The 21,597-nt window shown below is 37.7% G+C and overlaps 3 protein-coding genes and 1 long non-coding RNA gene across 4 annotated transcripts; 1 reads left to right on the forward strand and 3 right to left on the reverse strand.

Moving 5' to 3' along the window:
• Window positions 1-332: 332 nt before the first annotated feature.
• LOC148910432 (cytoplasmic phosphatidylinositol transfer protein 1-like) lies at window positions 333-6,451 on the reverse strand. The gene is made up of 10 exons (XM_089031837.1): window positions 6,299-6,451; window positions 4,956-5,104; window positions 4,265-4,353; window positions 3,683-3,690; window positions 3,402-3,473; window positions 3,036-3,134; window positions 2,607-2,666; window positions 2,368-2,463; window positions 2,146-2,209; window positions 333-1,413 (listed from the first exon to the last, which is right to left on the reverse strand). The coding sequence occupies exons 1-10, from the start codon at window positions 6,344-6,346 to the stop codon at window positions 1,322-1,324; spliced, it is 777 nt and encodes a 258-aa protein (XP_088887963.1). The 5' UTR covers window positions 6,347-6,451; the 3' UTR covers window positions 333-1,321.
• Window positions 6,452-6,538: 87 nt separating this feature from the next.
• On the reverse strand, window positions 6,539-10,333 carry LOC116298853 (uncharacterized). The gene is made up of 4 exons (XM_031707424.2): window positions 10,251-10,333; window positions 9,940-10,126; window positions 8,245-9,023; window positions 6,539-7,740 (listed from the first exon to the last, which is right to left on the reverse strand). Exons 1-4 carry the CDS (start codon window positions 10,299-10,301, stop codon window positions 7,534-7,536), a joined length of 1,224 nt encoding a protein of 407 aa, XP_031563284.1. The 5' UTR covers window positions 10,302-10,333; the 3' UTR covers window positions 6,539-7,533.
• Window positions 10,334-10,439: 106 nt separating this feature from the next.
• On the forward strand, window positions 10,440-14,856 carry LOC116298898 (peroxisomal membrane protein PMP34). Its single transcript, XM_031707479.2, has 9 exons — window positions 10,440-10,645; window positions 10,714-10,774; window positions 10,867-10,933; window positions 11,405-11,559; window positions 12,350-12,475; window positions 12,948-13,093; window positions 13,525-13,623; window positions 13,950-14,011; window positions 14,482-14,856. The coding sequence occupies exons 1-9, from the start codon at window positions 10,517-10,519 to the stop codon at window positions 14,618-14,620; spliced, it is 984 nt and encodes a 327-aa protein (XP_031563339.1). The 5' UTR covers window positions 10,440-10,516; the 3' UTR covers window positions 14,621-14,856.
• On the reverse strand, window positions 14,674-16,336 carry LOC148910433 (uncharacterized). Its single transcript, XR_016120114.1, has 2 exons — window positions 16,250-16,336; window positions 14,674-15,089 (listed from the first exon to the last, which is right to left on the reverse strand). It is a non-coding gene; the product is annotated as an uncharacterized LOC148910433 (long non-coding RNA).
• Window positions 16,337-21,597: the final 5,261 nt, after the last annotated feature.

The raw sequence follows: 21,597 nt of genomic DNA on the forward strand, positions 1-21,597 counted from the left end.
GAGGGAACAGAAAAATTAGTGGATATTGGGGGGGGGGGGGGGGGGGGAGCATAAAATCCCCCAGGCCAGAGGCAGATCCAAGGGAAAGGTTATATGGGTTGCAATTCCTCTATGAAAATTATTTCCTGCACTGTTAGTTTTTTAGTGTTGTTTTTTTTTTTGGATCAGCCTCTTTTACAGTAAGATGCCCCTTGAATGCAGAACTCCCTCTTTAAAAAATGCTGAATCTGCTCCTCCACGTCTGCCCTCCCACTCCAATATACATCCTTGGCTATCAAAATAATAATAATGTTATATACTGATATGTGCTTAAAATATTAACACATAGTAAGTGCAGGCATCAATTTTGCAGTATATTTTACAAAGGACGTTTTGTACTATAAGTGGTAGTCAAAAGTATGCCGACAGGCTATCAATTCAAAATACGTGACTTTGTAGTTAAATAAAAGAGGGAATGATACACAAGCTGAAAACCCATGATATATTTTCAGTCCTTCAGCCATTTTCTCCCTAACACGTGCACTATTTTAACTGGAACATAGGACAAATTTCACCTTAGAAGAAAGTTACTGGTGAGTGACCCTGATCTTTCTACTGATAGATAAATATAGATATTCAAAATGTGGTTGTACATGTGAATACTTAGAAAATTATTTTTTCCACACATATATTTACAAATTTTATTAGCCAAGCTTTCGCACAACTGGTGCATCACCAGGACAATGGCTAGTGAGACAGTTTTTTTATGTTAACTAGAATTAACTATTAACTATCCTAGTTAATGTAAAAAAAAATTGTCTCACTAATAGCAGCCATTGCCCTGATGATGCACCAGTTGTGCGAAAGCTTGGCTGATTAAACATAGGTAGAAACATAATTTTCTAATGTTGATATATTTTTCTAGAAGATTCCCAGTTGATTTCCCTTTGATAAATCAAGCACTGTAAATTACAAAATTATACTTTCATATGAGATACACCTTACAGTAATTAAGTTATGATTGCATGTTATGATTGTCTTATTAATGATGAATGCAGATGCTCAAAATTTCCAACTCTTTAGACACAAGTGAGAATTACACTTATAGCTACAAGGAAATGAAAACTAGAGTACAAGGTATTCTATTCAGACATGAAACTTGTTTGGTGTACGCTAAACAATAAATCATTTTGTTTCCATTTAGTGTTACTGAGTCATGTACAGTGTTCTTTGCATTTGATTTTAGTGTCACTAAAACCATGTTGTGTAGTTAATAATAATAATGTATTTTTCACGCCAGAAATACAGTTAGCAATAATCACTATTAATACTTCTAACAACTTCAAGCTTTTTCAAGTTCAGCAGCTGCAACTTTATCATTGGTCTTTTGTTGCATTTCCTTTTCATATTCTCTCACATCTTCAAAATTCATTTCTGAATAAAAGGTAAAAACTAAAATGTAAGCTGCATGTAAGGAATTGGAACACAGGCATTGAGGTACAGTGTAAGGACAGTTGGGAAGTCCAATACCAGTGAATCAACTGAGGTTTGTGGCCCCTCATACTTTCTGTTTTAAAGGAAATCAAAAAGTATTTAAGAGTGGTGTAGCAGAAGTACACTTGCCTCTCACATCTGTGGTCTCTGTTTGATTCCTAGACTAGCTGTCAAATGTGGGTAATTTCCATTTATTGAATTGAAATTTGATCTTTGACTTAGTCATGCCCTGACTTCTATCAGCCTAGAGGTTGTTTCAGGGTTTGATCTGTCAGTTAGTCATGCCCTGACTTCTATCAGCCTAGAGGTTGTTTCAGGGACATTCGATCTTAAAGAGTTGACATCAGCCCAAAGATTGTTGGTATGTCTAAATGTCAAAAAGTGTGCCTTGTGCTTTAAACACCTTCATAAAAATGACTGAGAGAGCTCTCAAGGGCAATAAGTCTATAGAAAGCAAGGATTTAAAAAGATTGGTAATTAATAGATAATAAACACAGGAAAAAAATAGATTCCCAAATTGGGAATTGTTGGGAATTTCCTTGAATTCCCAATTCGAACACCAACTTTGGGATTTATTGTTGGGAATTTAAGGAAATTCCCAATAAATTCCCAATTTGGGAATCCGGTTTTTTCCCCTTTGAAATATAGATGAGATCAGGGTTTGATACGTACCATACCACAGATCAATCCATGCAAATGCTTGTCTATGGCCAACTAGAAGAATATCTTGTACACACTATTACATCATAAGAAGGTACAGTTATACACCTACAGTATCAAATGTATCACGGGGGGGGGGGGGGGACCTATGGTGCTTGTGACCCCCCTTTCATAATAATTGAGTATGCAATTATTAATTAAACAATCGGTCTGTAACCCGTTTTTAATCTTTACCTTGTGTACATATGATTCCACTCGCTGACTTAACCCCCAGACATCAAATGTAACATTAACCAATTTATAAGAACACATAATCGGTTGATGGGTTTCCTGCAAAACCATTCATTTTTAAATCAAAATAAATTATTGATTCACATTCTGAGAGCAAATACTCTTTACAAGTAATACTGCACTTGGACCGTTTTCTAACCAATCCACCTCACCCCTCAACCCCCCCAAAAAAACAATGTTACCTGCCAACCAGGTTCCAAAGGTCCTCTGCCAGTAACTTTTGATTTAAAGGTTCTACAGTCCTACCATACAAGCAAACAAACGAAATTTTTAGTGAAGGCCTACACTAGCAACAAATTATTTTGTTGCATGATTTAAGTGGCGAATTTATGCCAACAGATCATAGCCAATTTGCTACAACTTGAAACTTGGCAACCTTCAACTGAAAATCGCAGAGAGCTAACTGCATATCTAAATTTCAAGTACATTTGGATATGCAGCAACTTGGTTGCAAACAAGTCTTTGTTTATGTATAATATGTGAGTTGGAGATACTATAAAATCGCCATTGAAATTGCTGCTCAAATTGCATAATAAAATACTAATGAAAAATGATACTCAATATACTACTCGACTCTATGATGTAGTGTTAGTATGTACACAAGTGCTAACCTCTTCAGGAACGTAATACTTTTCAGGAAAAGTATCATATGCAATGTCTACGTGAATGACCTCTCTAGAATCCAGTGAGTCTTTTCCAAGGTCAAAACACTAAAAATTATAATATTATGATCAGAAAAATGAAGGCAAATCTGGAAAATGTAGTCATAACTTTTTATAAATTAGTGAATCAAGATTTTCAAAATTTGGGTGGGGCAGTGGAAGGTGTCATTCTGAAAAGGGTCTTAAATGACATTTGCTTTATGGCTTCATCAACCACAATATTACAATGTGGCCAACTTATGGCTATTTCTTCACAACATTACTTTACATACAATAAGATAATTATTGTCTGTCAGCGTAAACTGAGATTCTTACATTGTCTGTACATCCATTGTCATCAAGGTATTTAGTTTCTATTTTTACTGAAAATCTTGGCAGAAATGAGCACTACAAGAAAAATGTTCAAACATTATTGGCAAACCCACATCTCATTAATTATTAATTACTATAACTACAAATTTTTGTTCCAGGAGAAATATACTGAAAGAGTTACTTTTTCTTCTAGTTGAAAAAAAAAGCAAGTATTAGTTTCTAATTTATTAGCAAGTTTCAAATGAATTTTGAAACAACAAAATAAATAAAAAATGCACACTTACATAATATTCTTTGAGTAGTGGATGTTTGGTTTGCATAGATTAAAGGACGATTATGGAAAAAAGATAGCAATAAGGTAAGAAGTAAGTCAAAAAATTAATGAAAATACAAAACTTTTATATAGGTCAATTTAATCTTTTTTAAGTAAATGACACAAGGTTTGAAATTGGATTTTGGATTTATTTCAAAATCAACTTCCTCCAAGATTATATACACCTGATTGAAAAATCGTTGTCGGTTCAAAAAAAAAGGTTATATCATCAAAGCTAAGACTGAAGGGGAGCATGTGTATTGCATGCTTATTGCAGTTTTCCCTTCTTGTGCACATTTTATGCATCATGGCTTTGGCATGTTGTTAATCTAGGTCGACCGACTTTGCTCTACTGTGCATTTTTACATGTCTATATGCAAATATAATACGCATTTCAGAGTACCCAAAATCCTTTTTGATCTTAGCTTTGATGGTATGACCTTCTGGAACCCAAATACGTTTTTTCAATTAGGTGTATATTATAGGAATGGATCATAGGAACATGACAATAATTTGGTTATACTGTCTTGGGAATTGAAAATTATTAACTCACCTGTTATTGTAAATGGATAAAAATTCCAAGCTTTCTCCACCACATAAAATAAATTTGGAATATAGGATCTCACCCAAGTTGGTAAACGACTGTAAAAATAAGAAAATTTGTGAAAAAGAGGGAAAATTTAAAAAAAATATTAATACATAGACTTCTTTATCTTGGGCTAAGATTTACCCATTTCAAACCATGTGTAATTTGCTTGAGAAAGAGATCCTTTGTTTGAGTTGTATCCATATTCAACTGTCTTCTCCTGCACTGTTAAACAAAGAAATGATACTCTTGGGAATGACACATGGTCTGAAATAGGTAAACATTACACCAAAGTTAATTTAGTCTATCCCTGTCCTTTTCACTGAACAAATTCAATTTTTCCATGACTTCACAGGTAGCATTATGGTTCCAGTGCCTCACTAGCAGAGTCCACAGGAAGCCCAAATTTCTAAAAAGATTTATATAACTTTTTTATAACTTTCCTGATGGAATAAGATTTCTCTGACAATTCCCTAACCTTGAAAAATAACTAGCTTGACCCATGACTTCCTCTGAGAACCCTGTCTTGGATAATTTAAAATCATAGCAATTTCTCCAAGATTGCCTTTTTTATATATTGACAAAATGTCCCTTTTTGGATAGGTATCAAAAATAATGTCAATATGAAATTACATCCATTTTATAACACAAAATATACCTTGATAAGTATATTCTTTTTTCGGTAAGCCTCCCTTTTCCATATTTTTCATCTTCACATTCTTCATTTTTCACAACATGTATACCCTCGCCTGTGTCGCTCTGTTCATTGCTGTGTCTGTTAATCATGTACAACTGCCCTATCCGATACTGAAAATAAGTAAGAAAATACACTTTCTTTAGTTTTGAAAATATTTTTCCTTCACTAACATAATTGAATTGCCAGCACACAAAAGACTGAATTCTGCATTTACAAATATGACCCATCAGGTATGTGACCAAGAAAACAATCCAATCACATATGATATTTATTTGGCTTTTGCTAATATAAATTCTAATTGAATGAGTCAAAACCCTTAGACTAGAATAATCTTTTCTTGAGAAAAACATCCCGAAGGTAACATATATAATTACACGATAATCATTGAATAAGACAGAGAAAAAACAACAATCACTATTCAATTTGTTTCAATTTCCATTTTAGTATCACGTTATTTTACTTTTCATTTTTTTCATTTCCTTTTCTTTTCTTTGCATATTCTTCTTAAGTATTTTCCAATTTTTTCCTGTACATATCTTCTCCGTCCTTCCTTCCTAGATCAATTTTCTTTAATTATTTCCCTCATGAATGATAAGACGATTGAAATGCTAAATTCTTGTTTTCACAGCTGATTAAACTCAGCTTCAAAAGAAAGAATGATAATAAATATGACGTAACGTTGATATTGTTTGACCTACCAAATTGAAAGTAAAAACATAGCCAAAATTTAAAATTTAAACTTTGAAAAGGAATAAGGCTATCATCATAGAAATATCAAGCCTTCTTTTCTTTAGTTTGGGGAGAATTGGCAAGCAACGGCTGTCGGGAAAAATATATATTATATTAATCTTAATTAATTGTCAAAGAATTAAAATACATAAATCCTTCAATATTATAACCGTAATTAGATCTGAAAATCACGGTTGGTGAACTGAAAAGAAAAAAATATGTAATTTTCAGGTTTTCTATTAAAAGTCAAAATAAAATAGCTAGGGAAATGATGAAACCTAATACTGTCTTGTTCTTTTGCTTTCGATGTGGTTGCAAAGTGTCCCTTCAAGACCCCAGCCCGGGGACCCCAGCAATACTACTACTTATCGTCAAACCAAAGGAGATGAATATCGAAAGTTAAAACCAAAACCAGCAGTTTAAAATGATAAGATCCTGACATTTACGAAACTAAAAGGGTTTAATGAATACAAAGTCCTTAAAATATATGCTACGTACGAATTAAATAAATATTCATTGGCGCGCAACAAGTGAGCAAGAAAAAGACGACTAAAACTGATCACAAGAAAACTTACCTCTTCGACACTCAAAGGCATACTTATTCTGTACTCTTTCACCAACATTATAATAAATTTAAGGCTTATCAAGTTTGGCTCATCTCGGAATTAATAAATATACATCAAAGCTGTCTTCAAACACTGAGAAGTTTTCCGCTTTGCTGATCACTGGGCGGCCTGGCCAGCATCTCAGCCGAGGGGTTGACGCGGAACGTGGACGGACTGAACTTTTTAGAGGGAAATGTATGGGAAAAGTATATAAAACGCTGGAGAGATCTGGTTATAACAGTTTAACGCAAATGATTTGTTAAGTTAGTTTTGAGTGTCTGGATCAATAGGATTGGATACGTTCCTATCCCAAAATCCTTTGTAATGGGTGCATTTTGCCCTAACTTCTCCTACCCAGTACTGCCTAAAACACCTTTTTTCAACCCTTCAACTGACCTATTTCACTATGACGTCACTGCTTGTTTATGTGGGGGATAGAATCGCCAAATCCAATAGAAACAAAATTTGCTCCTAGCGAAACAGTTTAATCTAAAATGGCCTGGTTTTCAGATATAACGTGTTAATATGTACTAAAAAATATTCTGAGCATTTGCTGGCTATTCTACTTCTCTTAATGGATTGATACGGGTTTTAGAACAATTTTTGGTGAATTTGTGTAGATTTGACCCTGTCTGATGACCATGATCCTTTGCATTTAAATAATAGATTGTTGAAGATTGTTTTGATGTGATGTCTTAGTGAAATAGGGCAATTTTTGCCACGCTTACTTTCGTGTTATTGTATTGTGGAATCCGTATGATTTTTACAACATGTAATATTTCTGCCTCGTTGGAAATAAAAGATCCAAGGTTATAGGCTGACTGGACTACCTGTGGGGGGCCGATGCCTGGTATAGGCTGTTCCTTCTGTGCAAGGCAATAGAAGCCAAGGTTCTTTAAGGTACTATTTAGAAAGCTTTTATGTCCATGCTTTTATGGCCAAGCGTATATGTTTTTGAGTTCCAAACTGAACTGTGCAGTTAGAAGGTGCAAGCACAAAACTACGTCCAAAACATCTTTGAACTCAAAAAGTATTCAAAATTTTAAAAAAAGTTTTTAAAATGACTTATGTATTTCATTGTACTATATCTTTTATTCCTATAACAGAGCAGCTGTTGCTTTTGGGCCGGCTGTGACTGTGGTGCAACACAGCTAGCCCACTCATTAAAAAACATTCTTTAAATAAGTTTTTCTCTTACATATTTTTTACATAGAAAAAGATTTGATATTCTGTTGTGCTTGCTGAGGGTTTTTTTTCATTCTCCAAATCTTGACATGTTTTTCTATGACACTTGCTATTGTTTTTGAATGTTCAAAAAGAGCTGCATCAGCACTTCCTGGTAGATGGATAAAGTTCTCTGCTCCCGAACTGCTAAAAAACTTCTCAACAAGACCTTTGGCAGTTTGCCATTCCTGAAAAAAATAATTTAAATAAGGCATATGAAGTAATTGGTTTGTAATAAAGAATCAGAAACTGCATAGATTGTTTGAGGAGTAATAAAGGGAGGGAGGGAGGAAGAAGGGAGGGAGGCAAGAAGGGAGGCAAGAAGGGAGGCAGACAAGGAGGCACACAGGGACTGGAAAAAGACAGGCAGATAGGGGGAAAGGCAGGGAAGGAGGCAGGGAGGGAGGAAGGCAAAGAGAGAGGCAGGGAGGGGGATGCAGGCAGGTAGTCCAGCAGGGAAGGAGACAGGAAGGGATGGATGCTGAGGTAGAGAGGGGGGAAGGCAGTGAGACAGGCAGGAAGAGAGGCAAACAGGAAGGGGGAGATGGATGGAGGGGTCTAGCACAAAATGCAAGGGTTCCTTATGTTTCATGCAAATAAGGAAGGAGTCAGACATCTATAAAATAAGGGAGGCATAGGCTGATACAAGAATGTTTCCAGAAAATTGCTGTTATAATTAATCTTAAACTAACCTTATTTATAACATCATCAGCTCTCTTGTTATACGTTTTACTGATCAAAACACTTGTTTTAACATTGTTTGGATCAAAGCGCTTAAGTTTTGATAAAGTCTTTAACTGAGAAAGGCTTTCATTGGCAAAGAAATACTCATCAACAGCTGAACTCAAGTGTCCTGGTTTACACATCAAGTACTTTTGCCTTGCAGTTACATCATCAGCTACAATAGTATGATTAATAGGTGTTTTCATAAGACCAAAAATAAAGGCCAAGCGACTGACACCAATAGCTGCAGAAAACTGAAGGGCCTGTAAGCCTGAAATATGATTTCTCAGCCACAACCCAGTCCATGGATACCTTTCACCAATAAACATATCTTCTATCAAAGGGTTTATCAAGATCAATCCTGCTACTCGGTCCTCGAAAAGCTGTGCATAGAATCGTGCATTGGCTGCACCAATTTCTGATCCAACTAAAATAAAGGGTTTTGCTTGGGTACTTGATGCTGTAAAAAGTCTATGGAAATCTTCAGTCATTCTTTCAGTAGTGGATGGAGCGCCACGGTTTTTATCTTTAACATTTTCTTTTGACCTGTTTATAAAGGGTCTGTCGCTAAAGCCAAGCCCTGCTCTGTCAAAAAAACAAACCGTAGAAATCCTGGCTAACTTTGGTACAACAAGGGTCCATGCATCTGAGGACATTCCTGTGGGTGCATCAAGTATGATAGTAGGCTTTCCTTGTCCAACACAGCCCATGAACATCTTCTGACCAAATCCAATGTCGTAAAGCTCCCCTATGAAACATGTTAATATATATATCCACATTAGTTTGAATATAATTAGGCTAGGGTCTAGAATCTAGACTGTTGGTAAGGGACTTGTCAGTATTAGGAAGCTTCAATGGTGTAAACCAATATATATATAATGTTTAAAGTTCACTGGCACATTTTGCAGACCATATTGGGAATATCTGAACAATTTGCAGCCCTTCTTTAATACGTTACAGTAAGATAAGGTCTCGCTGTGTATAACCACAGGCTTCCCAGTAACTGCAAAGGTGCATGATACAAATAGACCAGTTTTGAGTTCCAAATTACTCTGTGTTTCTTGATTACAGACTCATTTACACAGGGTTAGCCTCAATTTTGCGCAGAATATTCACATGTTCCAGTCAAGGTCCATGGAGTTATAAAGTGTTTATATTGTTGAAATTCTGCATTCTTTACTTTCCCGTTGGTATTTGTGAACATTTAAACACTGATAGGAGGCTAACCCTGTGTAAATGAGTCTGTACTCAAGAAAATACAATAGTAATTTGGAATTTGGTATATTGTGGTCTGCTCGACCAGCTCTTGTAGATTAAAAGGGTTCTTGGGGGACCAGGGTTGCCATGTAGTGCACTACAGTAGCAGAGCCCACACTAACCATATCATGTTACCAGTATATAGCTGACAAAGATATGTTTCCTTTTTTCATTCATTTATGAAAAGCATAGATGAAAAACTTTATATAACTTATAGGAGTTTTCAATATTATGCGAATTCACTGAGCTGCTTGCTGAAATTTGTTTTTTAATGCTGTCAATCAAAAGTAAATAGTTGGCACCTTTTATATTTTTGACTGGCGGCAGTGAAAAACCAAGTTCCAATGGGCAACTCACAATTACAGATTTCGCCTAATATCGAAAAATGGAGTAATATATTCATTCACCTTGAGGCTTAAGCCCAATGGCTTCTCTATACAAAGCTGCATGATTCAGAAAAGCAGGAACTAGAAGAACTAAAACAATATACTTCAAAACCCCAGAACACCTTCCTCCTTTATCTGGCTCTGGTGGAACATCCTGAACAGCTGTTTCTCTACTAGTGCTCTTAGATGATGCAGTAGAGTCACCTTGCTGTGAAAGACAACGTAAACAAAACGGGTTCCCTGTGTGTTAACTTGATTTTAAAACAATTTCGAAATTTAGAACCTTCAAAAAAGTAAATAAGCTTCGGAAAAAAATACTAAGGATAAGCTACCTCTTTCTTTGGAGTATCCGTTCCATTAGCTCGTCTTTTAATCACCACCATTTTAGTCCTTTACAAAAATATCTTTCTTCGTGAATTTTCTTTAGAAAACTGAAGCCCACGTGGACTTAGTCACGTGATGAATCATCCGATTGCTCCGGTCAGCTGTTTTACCCATTAGAGTTCTAAAATTAGAATTTTTTTTTCAATTTTTGTACAAAATCCTTGGATTTTGGGATGGTTTTGTATTATAATCGTAAATATTTCAATCCTTCATAATGACTGTGTTCTCAAAGACTGTTAATTTTAATGATTTGGTACCTCTATTGCCGTATTTGGAAATCCCTTCGTCTTTGAAGTCCGTGTTTTCGTTCAGTAACCTTGTACATGCTTTGTCCGGAGCTGTGGTAAGTAATCGTGTTTTTTTTTGAAAATGTTAAAATATTCTGTATGTCTGATTTTATTTTTTTCTCAGGGAAGTGTTACGGCAATGAGCGTGTTTTATCCACTGGATACTGCCAGAACGCGACTACAAGGTAGAGAAAAGAAATTGTTATGTCGCGGCATTGTGCAATAATTTTTTTCATTAATGTCTTTCTTTTCTTTTCTTTTCTTTTACTCGGTTTAGTTGATGACAAAAGAAACTCCAAAGGCACAATTTATGTTTTGAGAGAAATAGTACAAGATGAAGGATTGTAAGCTTGCATTTTGTTTTATTTGACAGATGTAAAACCACAGGGATCCCAAAACATAGGTTCTACATTAAGGACCCGATCAGCCCCCCCCCCCCCCCCCCCCCCCACTATCCCACTACCAGTAAATATAAAGTTTTAGCATCAGTTGATAAGCAAATGATTCTTTAAAATTAGTGAAAATGAATCACTGAAATCTTTTTTAGGAGATAAACAAAAGTATATATTTTGTCTTTTGTGTGAAGGTCTGCAAAAAATGAAAATATGCAGGAAAACAATGAAAATGTGGTCATGTTTGTCGTTTGCAAGGGAATTCTTACTAGAACAGTTCTGATGTCGTTAGAACTAGTAAAATCTATGCTTTGATAAAATGGCAAGGCATGGCCAGGAAGGATAGAGAGAAGAGATTGAAGTAGATTTAATCCAATGTTTGTAGTATATCTCAATATTTTTTTCTGGTCTTCTGCTTTTCAGAATGTCTCTTTACCGAGGATTGGGTCCAGTTTTGTTCAGTCTCTTTTGCTCCAACTTCCTTTATTTCTACACATTTAATAGTCTCAAAGCTATATTTCTTAGAAATAGACATGCATCAACCTCGAAGCAAGATTTACTTTTTGGATATATTGCTGGTATGTAAATTAAAAAGGGATTTTAAAAATCAACTTCTACCTTGCAAGCTTCATGCAGTAACATTCCTACCCATCTATGTAATAATAACAATAATAATAATAATAATAATAATGGCGATATTGGGATAAACAGTGGATTCCACAGAGTTGCTCTTCTTCCACTGGATTCCAATTGGAATTTAGAAGTTGATTTTTGTGGAGGGAGGAACGCCGGAGAACCTGTAAAACCCTCAAAGAACAGGAGAGAACCAACAAACAACTCTACTTACATACAACACCGAGCTCAGTGGGACTCCACCCCGGGTCGCATTGGTGAGAGGCGAGCACTCACCGCTACACCACCCATGCTTCCCATATGTATATGCTTCCTCTATGTATGGCTACAAGGCTTAATTAAGAGGGAGAAAAACTGGAAAACCCGGTAAAAAACCTTCATGATAATAGGATAACACATCAAACATTTGACATGAGGCATGAACTTAGAAAGCAGTAAGAGACAGTGCCGTAGCATCTCATGACACCCTTTAACCACTTTAATTGTCGTACCTCACTACAAACTATTTTTTTACTTTTGTTCATCTGTGTCATTTACCAGATTATTTCTTCAGTCCAGCCATTATATCTTGTAATTCCATCTTACTATAGTCTCCTACAGCCGCTATTAGCGTCATCATGCAATGCCAATAGGGGCTGCAGCACTAGTACTAATAGCGACTGCATAGAAGACTATTCTTGCAGTTGATTTTTATTCATTAATTTTATTCTTTATTTCATTTTTATCATTCTCAAGGTATTGTGAATGTTTTGGTAACCACACCTCTGTGGGTGGCAAACACAAGATTAAAACTACAGGGTGTCAAGTTAAGGTCACAAAATTTGGAAAGCATAGCCACACCTAAATACACTGGAATTATAGGTAAGTGCAATTAAGGTATGAAGTGTGTCTCCATCCTACTATTAGTCCCATATCATGTACCCTCCAAAAGCTGTGCTCATATAAAGCAGTTTTCATATTATGACTATGAAAAACTTAGCAGTGTGTGTATGCCTTGTGCGACCATGATTTTTTTTAAATTTTGATTGGCTGATTTTTTTCTTGCTGTTGCCTTGTTATTGATCAAGCAGTCCTGAACCCTTGGCATGACTGTGTCTGCAACCTGCTTATGCCTTTTTTTGGATGTTTATAGAGTAAATTGTTGCATAATATAATTGGTTTGGTGTATGCCTTGCCATGTCAGCTTTTCACTGTCCAGGGCTTAAAATAAAGGTTGATAAGTTATAAGTCAAAATCATTGAACAAAGTTCCAGTTTTGGCTGGACATTGTGGATTTCCAGCCGTCATATGAAAATTACTCTGAAATCCATGAAATATGATCCTTTGTTTACAGATGGTATATGTCGCATAAGTAAAGAAGAAGGTCTGGGTAGCCTGTGGAATGGTATTGGGTCTTCTGTATTTCTTGCTGGGAATCCTGCTATCCAGTTTATGGTTTATGAGAGTATTAAAAGGTTTCTAAGAAGAAGTGGGAAAACGGTAAGAAATGACTGGGGGGAACTGCATACAATCAAAATGAATAAAAGAGTGGAAAGAAGTGAAAGGGAAATGGAAAGGTCGACTGAGAAAACTACAGATAATGAACAAGAATTGGAAGGAAGAATAGAAGGAATTGAAAAGGAAGGAATGAAGAAACATTGAAATCATGAAAGGATATATGAAGGAAAAGCAAGGAAGCATGGAGAGCATGTGTTTGCTAATACATCTACTCTCACCAATGCGACTTAGGCTGTTTGTATGTTCTCTCCTGTGTTTTTCTCTGGGTTTTTCTCTCCAGTTTTCTTTCTCTGAATTCCAGAACTGTTTTCATGTTTGCTCAAAGAATTTGCTGTTTGCCAGCTTTGGTTTGCTAGATCAGTGCTAGTTAGAAGCTCCTGCAGTTATCAGAAATTCTTCTTTTTTTCTTTTAGAAACTTTCTGCATCAGAGTTCTTTTTGATTGGAGCAGTAGCTAAAGCTATAGCAACAGTAGTTACTTATCCACTACAGATTGCGCAGTGCAAACAAAGGGTAAGTTTAATATCAAATAAACTTGTTCATCTGCTTCCAAATCACAAGCCAGGGTGAAATCATACAATTTTGGGTGGATGTCGATCCAAGTGTTTCCATGATATCGTCAGTAAACACAAGGTTTTCATGGCACATGTTGATTGACTGTCATGGAAATGCCTCGATTGGTGTACGACAAAATCTACTTCATCACGACGGCAAATTTTACAATTTTGCACATTATGATTGGTAAACATTCAAATCCCTAATATCAAATGGAGCTACCAGAGTAGGCAAAATGCAAACAGCAAAATTCCTAATGAGTAAATCATGTTTTCCTTTTTAAGGCTGGCTATGAAAGATATAAACAACACAGCAATCTTCTTTCTTTATTGGCAAAATTGATAAGGTAAGACATGATATAATGATGGCAATATTCAATAGTGATGTCAGTGACAACAATGATCAGTGGATAGCCATGTAGCGATGGTGATTTCTATTGCAGTAAGGATGGGTATGAATGTGACGAACTATTTATGATATTGTTAAGTGGAAGAGATTGTTAGTTTACAGTGACAATATTGATGACAGCGATGATGGTGGTAAAATAATGTGATGATGATAATGAGTTGATGGCGAAGTTGATTGTGATAAACTAGTTATGATTATAATAAGTTGATGGTAATGCACATTGATGATTCTTATTACACTGATGCTCATATGGGTGATAGATATATTACGGGTGAATGAAGCATGACTCTCAGGCGATTTCACCATAATTTGATGACAGTTATTATGAAAATGATAACTGATGATCAAGACAGTAAGAAAAAAAATGAACCAATGCCATTAATTCTTCTTGTGATTTCAATCCTGCAGGGAGCAAGGCATTCTGGGACTGTACAAGGGTCTTGAAGCTAAATTACTACAGACTGTATTAACTGCTGCGTTGATGTTCCTTGCTTATGAAAAGATTGCCGCTTTTATATTTGCACTGGGTAGAAGAATTAAATCTTAAAATTGCACTCAAAGCTGGCCTTTAATCAAATTTAGGACTATTGATATTCAATAAACATTTAACCCCCTACTTTTTATTGTTCCTTTACTATAATCTATTCATTTATAATCATGGAATTTATGGACTTATGTGACTACACTGCCTGTATATTGACAAAATTAATTATTTAACTTATTTCTAGGAATACATCTGAATATTTAACATTAAATAAACATCGGCAACTACAATCATCGAAATTCCTTGTGGATGTGATTTTAATACTAGTGCCATAGTGATAAAGTGCTGTTCATGAAAACTGGTGTACAGCTAAAAGGCTCCTTTTTCTGCAGGAAATATTTCCTAAATGTTCCAAGCTCCATAACATAATGCAGTCCAGACAAGTTAGTCCTGGTCAGCTGGGTTCATAGTCAATAATATCTTTTCTAAGATTTCCTTCTGGTGGCTCAGTTCACTGTTCAGATATTGCATTCTGTCAAGAAAAGATAAAGTTTTATTGACAGATAGAGTACAAACACTATAAGTGTGTAACATAAATACCTCTAAATACTGCTAAATTATGCTAATCCTATTGTTTTCTATTGTTTAATTAGCACTATTTACTACTAAATAGTGCAAAGTGCTTTATACACTTACTGCATGGGTTCTAATTGCATGGGTTCTAATTGCATGGGTTGCCCTTCCACCACAAAAAAGTAATCCCCACTTGCTGTTACACACACACAACTGATTTAATGAAAGAAAATGGATAGCACCCTTCCTTCCTTCTTCCCAAAAAACATTCCTACCCCTTGTCCCTGAGTACACCTACTGATGCCCCATTAGGGAGCTACCCATATCCTCCGTCTGAATTTCACAACTTATGCTTATGTTGCAATTTCGGAATGTTCTTCTGGTCCTTGCTTTCGGTAATCCATTAGAGCAGTCTGTCGTTCCTTGCTAGTTTGTGCCTGTAATGTTGCTGTTTCAAGGCCATGTCACTTGTCCAGATTTACCAGTAGTATAGGGGATGGGGGTTCTAGCGCAGTGACCACCGGAGGATTACCCGCCTAAAGTACCTCCTGAGATTTACACCAGTTTTACCCGCATCCCGTGCTGAGGGTTCTAGCGCAACGACCACCGGAGGATTACCCGTCTAAAGTACCCCCCTCGATTCGTACCGCGATTACCCGCATCCCGCGTCTATGTAAGATATGTTAGTCTATATATGGAGTGTGAAGATTGTAAAGAGTTTGTTTATGATTTCTGTGTAAAGTGCTTAAAACCCAAGTTTGTACCTACTAAGCCAAATAAGTATATTTGTTGCGGTAAGAAAATGCAAATAGAAGACGACACGTCAGCACAGTGTTACGAGTGTGGTAAGAATATTCGTAATGCCGTACCAAATGCTACCAAAGAGCAATATTACGCCAATGGAGGTCGTACGAAAACGCCATATAAGAGAATAAAATACTTCAGGGACTGGATGAGTCATATCCAAGGTTTACATCCGGTATATTTAGACAACGAAGTAAAAAATAAAATTATAGACCACTTGGAAGAGCCAACCCCGCAAAGTCTACGGAAGACATTGAAAAAATTAAAACTAGGGAAATATTACAAAGCTATTCCCTATCTTTTGTCTGAAATTACCGGTAAGTCTATTCCCGAGGTTTCTGATATGAGTAGAGTCGAGTGGATGTTTTGTCAGCTGGATAAGGATATTCCTTATTACCCTGACGTAACTTACGAAATATTTTACAAAATAGACCCCAACCACCCCCTGTTAGGATGGATTCCAAGGCGATCAATATAATAATGATAACAGCTTTGACAGTGGGGTTTTTACTTTCACGTGGTGGAAGTGAAGTGCCTAGGAAGAACAATGAGTTGTTTACGTGTAAAAACAATAGGCAACATTCCAATCATACCCCTTCGCCTTAACAACCAGCAAGTTTGAAAGTAGACTCGATATTCACTTTTTAAATTGCTGGTTGTTAAGGTGCTTAGGAATGTGTCGACGCCAATGATAGCTTCAGACATTTGATTACGCATATGACCCAGACAGCCGGCGTTCAATACGTAAATAGAATCCTGTTTTGCTCTTTTCAAAGCAGATGTTTACTGAGCAAGCTTTCTTTGAAGCTCTTCTTTTGCTTCTTGGTAGATTTTTTTGCGAGATTCCTCGGAAAGATCTCTTACAACTGTTTTTTTTATTCCTTATGTCTGACTTTAATTTCTCATACTTTTCCTCTTCGGCTAGAATAAGCGAGAATTCTACGTCATCTATCTTTCTGTCACGCAAAGCCTTTGAGACAAGGTCAGTGATCGTATTTACTTTAGCCCTTGACAGAGCTATTGTCGTGTCATGCTTGGATATTTTGCTTGACAACTGTTTCATAATACCCGTAGCAACAGCCGAAATGATGCCACAAGCTGCCCCAACGCCGGCCAAAGGAACTCCAACGATTATCCCTGGTCCAGTAAGCGAAGTAGCAACGCCAGTGCCTGTTAACGCCACGGACATGGAGCCGGAAGTTATCGCGATTTTATGTAATATGCTTCGAGCTCTAACATACTTTTTTTGAACTTTTTCATAGTGTTTTGCCTGACCCTCTAGGTAAGCTAAGATTAAATTCACTTTATTAAGCCTAAAATTTTCAGCATTTAATTCAGGGACATCTGGATACAACTGAGGTGCTGATGGTATAACATCCATTATATATACTAATGTACGACGCTTTTGGAAATGACGTAGAGGAGAAGCCGCATCACGACAACCGGGATTACTGGAACTGGAGAGCATTTAGAAAAATGTTCCCAAACGCAAAGTCTACTATGTTCGAAAGAAGACCCGATGGGATTTACTATAACGGTTCTAGGATGTACAGCAATGAGGAATTAAAGCCTAAGCTAGTTGATAAGGTAAAACATTTAGAAGTGCGTAAGGAGTCTAACTTTCCAGAGAATCTACTACCGACTACGGAAGATTATCCATTTTACAACAACAAAGGTGGTGCAAATGACTTTGCTAAGATGGTTACCTCCTTAAAGATTCCCGTGGGTCCTACGACTTTTAAGATAAAAGTCAGAGATATATTTAGAGAAACTGCCACGAAGCATACCTCAGGGAAGGAATCCAGAGAATGGTTGTCAGGTCCTAATATGCGGTATTGGCCGCAGCAGTTAAACTTTGCTGTATGGGCTGCTACTAAAGGATGTGGTATAGCTGTAGACATGCTCCATATTCCTTTCCTACGATTTCATGTTGCTTTTACTATTCGTAGGATATTATTCGAGTTAGGTGTGCCACTTCCTAATGACACTGTTTTTGATCCAAAAGATAATAAATATAATAAAGTTGCATGGGAGCGATTAAAGAATGAATTTAAGCTCACCAGCCCCGACTTTCGTAACCATGAAGGTGCCGCACATGGTTTAGGAGAGACTTACACCTATGCTTCGTATGTTGGAGCTAGCATAGAAAGACCGGGTATGGGGTATCCTAGCAGATGGGAGTTTTCTGACTTAGGGGGTAAAGCATCAAAAGGTAACTTGATTTACTTCATAGAAAGCAAAGAGAAATATCCTTGGGCACCTTTCTTCGCTGCAAAGGGTATTGGATTGAAGAATCTTGCAAGGATTAATCGAAGCATCGAAGCCTTTGTTTACTGTATTCTAGGAGCGCAGGTTAGCACTCGCAGCCCAATCGTAGATGCCTCTGGTGCGTCACAGGAAACGCAGCAAGTATTCCTCGTTCTCTTTGAGAGTGCTATTATTGAAAATGAGATATCTAAGTCAGTTCAGAGATATCAATTAGCAGTGCAGCAGTCTAAAGTGCGACTGGATTACGCCTTGAGTCCTGGTTGTTGGTTAATGCCTAGTAATTTGGTCATCAACGTCGATTCAGTCGTGGGTTACAACAACAAACTTCAGCGAGCTACTAATAGCATGAAGTTTGGGGTAAATGATGTGAACTCTGACACTCTTAGGAGCATTCCCCCATTTTGTAGAGAAACCAAAGAAGGAACACACAGAAAAGCCATTAAAAAAGGTAGAAAAACCCGAACCAAAGAAAATAAAGAAGGTTACCGAGGAATATAACCATAACTTACTAAAAGCCGGCTTAGCAGCTGCAAGCATTGGTCTGAGCTATTATATATGGCGATGAACAACCCCTACATGGCTGGAGTAGATTGTGTTTATACAACTTACACAGGTGAGAAAAAATACACACAGGCATCTGGGTTGATGTTACGGGGATGTCTGTGAATTTGAACTACTCAGGAAAGAAGTTAATCCTTTGTAGTATTTGCATTGGTGCGAGCAGTCATGCTAACGTAGGATTTCGTTTCTGCGACGACAACGGAATACTGCAGCCATGCGTACGAAAACGAATAACAGGGAGCCTACACATTTTTCCGTAGAGCCACCAACGAGTAGCAACGAAAATCTTACGACTTGGACTTTTCACATGGTTGCTAACTGTCATGGAAAGGTAAAGCTGCAAATGCGTGTAGATGACACCGGGATCGTTTGCGTGAATAGCATAGAAGATCAAAGAGATGCGACTTATAATCACGCAACCATTAGCACCCTTACGGTGTTGAGTCTTTAAATATATGAATCCACATGTAAAGGAGGATTCGTTTTTCTTTCTTCTTGAGGAAACCTTGTCCTATGGTGATGTATGGTATGATACTGGTATACAGGTAAAGGTTGGGGGCCTTGGTATGATCATATGCACCATTAACATTAGTGCGCTTAATGACTGCAATGCTGGGTTTAGAGTCGTTGATGAGAATGACCACCCATTGCTACCCTACAGAGAAAGAGGTAATAATAGACATTCAACGCATTTTTCGTTTGAATCTCCGAAGACGTCATTCGAGAACAAGTCGCTGGTGACTTTTCACATGATAGCCAACTGTCAACATGCGAGGCTACATATTCGCCCAAGCGATCGTATTTCTGATCGCCAACTCGGTGCGGTTGGAATGAACACTAGTTATGGGAATGATGTTAGTCCACAGGATGCTATTTGGAATCATAAGTCTATTTCTACTATGACTGCTATACCCTTGATACCAAATTATCAAGGCGGCGCGAATACTATCTTTACTTATCCCCAGTTGAGGACACCTCGGATTCCCGACGACGATAAGCCACCAGTAACGTACCCAGATAAGATTAACCCTTCATCTTCTTCAAGAGTACCACGCCAATAGCTACTACCAAGATCCAAACGTTATTCCCCACGAACTTCAATAGTTCTCCGCCGGCCCTAAGTGCCAAGGAAACAACTGAGCCCAGCAGCCCAGGCAAACCGGCTGCCATCTTTTTTCCTAAGGCCGTTAGTCCATTACCTAATTTTTTTACGCCTGCGCCTGTAGCCTTAAGCGTAGAAAAGATAATTCCTACTACGCTCGAAATAGCAACCGCGAATGCCAGTGGAATACCATACTTCAAAAGGGCTCTTTTTACCTTTTCCTTGGTGGTAAGCCCCAATTCTCTTTCCAGGTTTTCCTTTTGCGTATGTAATTCTGCAAGGCGCTCCTGAAGGGTTTCTACTTCCTTTTGGGCTGCTTCCCTTTCCTCTTCGGAGCGAGTTTGATCCGCAACTATTTCCTGCTGCCGCTCTATTTGTCCCTCCAGGTCTTCGATAGCCTGATCTCTTTGTCGGATTTGTTCTTCTTTAGCATTGATTTCAGCAACCAACTGCCGCCGTTCCTCTAAAGAGGTAGCTATGGTGGTACGTAAGTTCCTAGCTTCTTCCTTGTTTATGTCTAGGTCTTGCAAGGCAAGTTCGAAGGCCTTTTGGGCTTGGTCCCTATCACGTAGGGCTTTGTTTCTTTGTTCTCTAATTTCCATTATTCTTTGGTTTTTGTCGTCAACTTCTCTCTTTTGAGCATCAAGGAGTAGTTGGTTTTGTCGCATATAATCTGCTTCCCTTTCCTCCATTGTTTCTTGTAGTCCCTCAACACGCTTTTCTAGCGCGACCTTTTCATTCAGGGTTTGCAACCTTTCTAACATGCTTCTAGTGGCACGCTGGAAGCCTTTTAATCTTGAGACGTCACCCCTAACTTCACCATCTTTATCGAAGAGGGGTTGTGGTTTCGTCCAGCGGTCTTTGTCAGGATATCTCAGGTCTTGAACGCTTATGAGGACTTTGTTTTCGCGTTCTGTGAGCCTTACGTCGTCAGCATCGAAACGGGAATAACGCTCATTTAGCTCTTGCATTGCCCACTCTACAGTTCCCGCGCGGTTGCTTCACCCATGTTTTGAAGCTCCAAGTTATTCAGGGATGGGTTTGCCGTGGTGTCTTGATTGCCACATGCGATTTAAGGCGGCCTTGGCGCTTTTCCATCTACTACCATATTTATCGTGTAAGCTGCGTCGTAGATTAAGGGGTCGGTTTCCAAGCCTTTAGTCCATGCGTCGTATTCTCGTCGTTAATATCGACTTGACCTTCTTCAGTGGTGGGATCAAAATCTGTTCCTTCTACTTCCATTATATATGATAAGCTCAAAGTTAAACCCCAACGTATTACCTAAGCAGGTTGGCGGACTGAAAGCAGAACGCACCTTTCACCGAGTCACATTCACCCCAAGCAGCGCTAAACCTGGAAGAAACGCTGTACGTAGGTGTGCCCCGCCTAACAGATAACCTAGTGTTAGTTTCCTGGCACCTTGGCTTTAAGGTTTTGATTTGACGGTGCAACCCTACCGTCGCAGATGAAAGGATTATCGTTAACAACCTTGGTCGCAACATTGTTTCAAAGATGCGAGTAAAGTTTGCCGGGGAACCCTCTTAGACTTAAACAACTATGACCTTTACACCACTTACAAAGATCTGTGGTTGACTGCATTCGAAAGGGCACAAAAGATAGAGACAGGGTATCGGTAGCACAATCTTACGTAAGGTTTAGGTACTCCCACAAAGACACAACCCTTACTGACGGCAGCGGAGAGAAACCGCAGAGTGGCAGATGCAAAGGCCAT

This window comes from Actinia tenebrosa, unplaced genomic scaffold (genome assembly GCF_029948245.1).
Source record: "Actinia tenebrosa isolate PJP-AT-01 unplaced genomic scaffold, QUT_ActTen_1.0 PGA_scaffold17__23_contigs__length_9995812, whole genome shotgun sequence".
NCBI lineage: Eukaryota > Metazoa > Cnidaria > Anthozoa > Actiniaria > Actiniidae > Actinia > Actinia tenebrosa.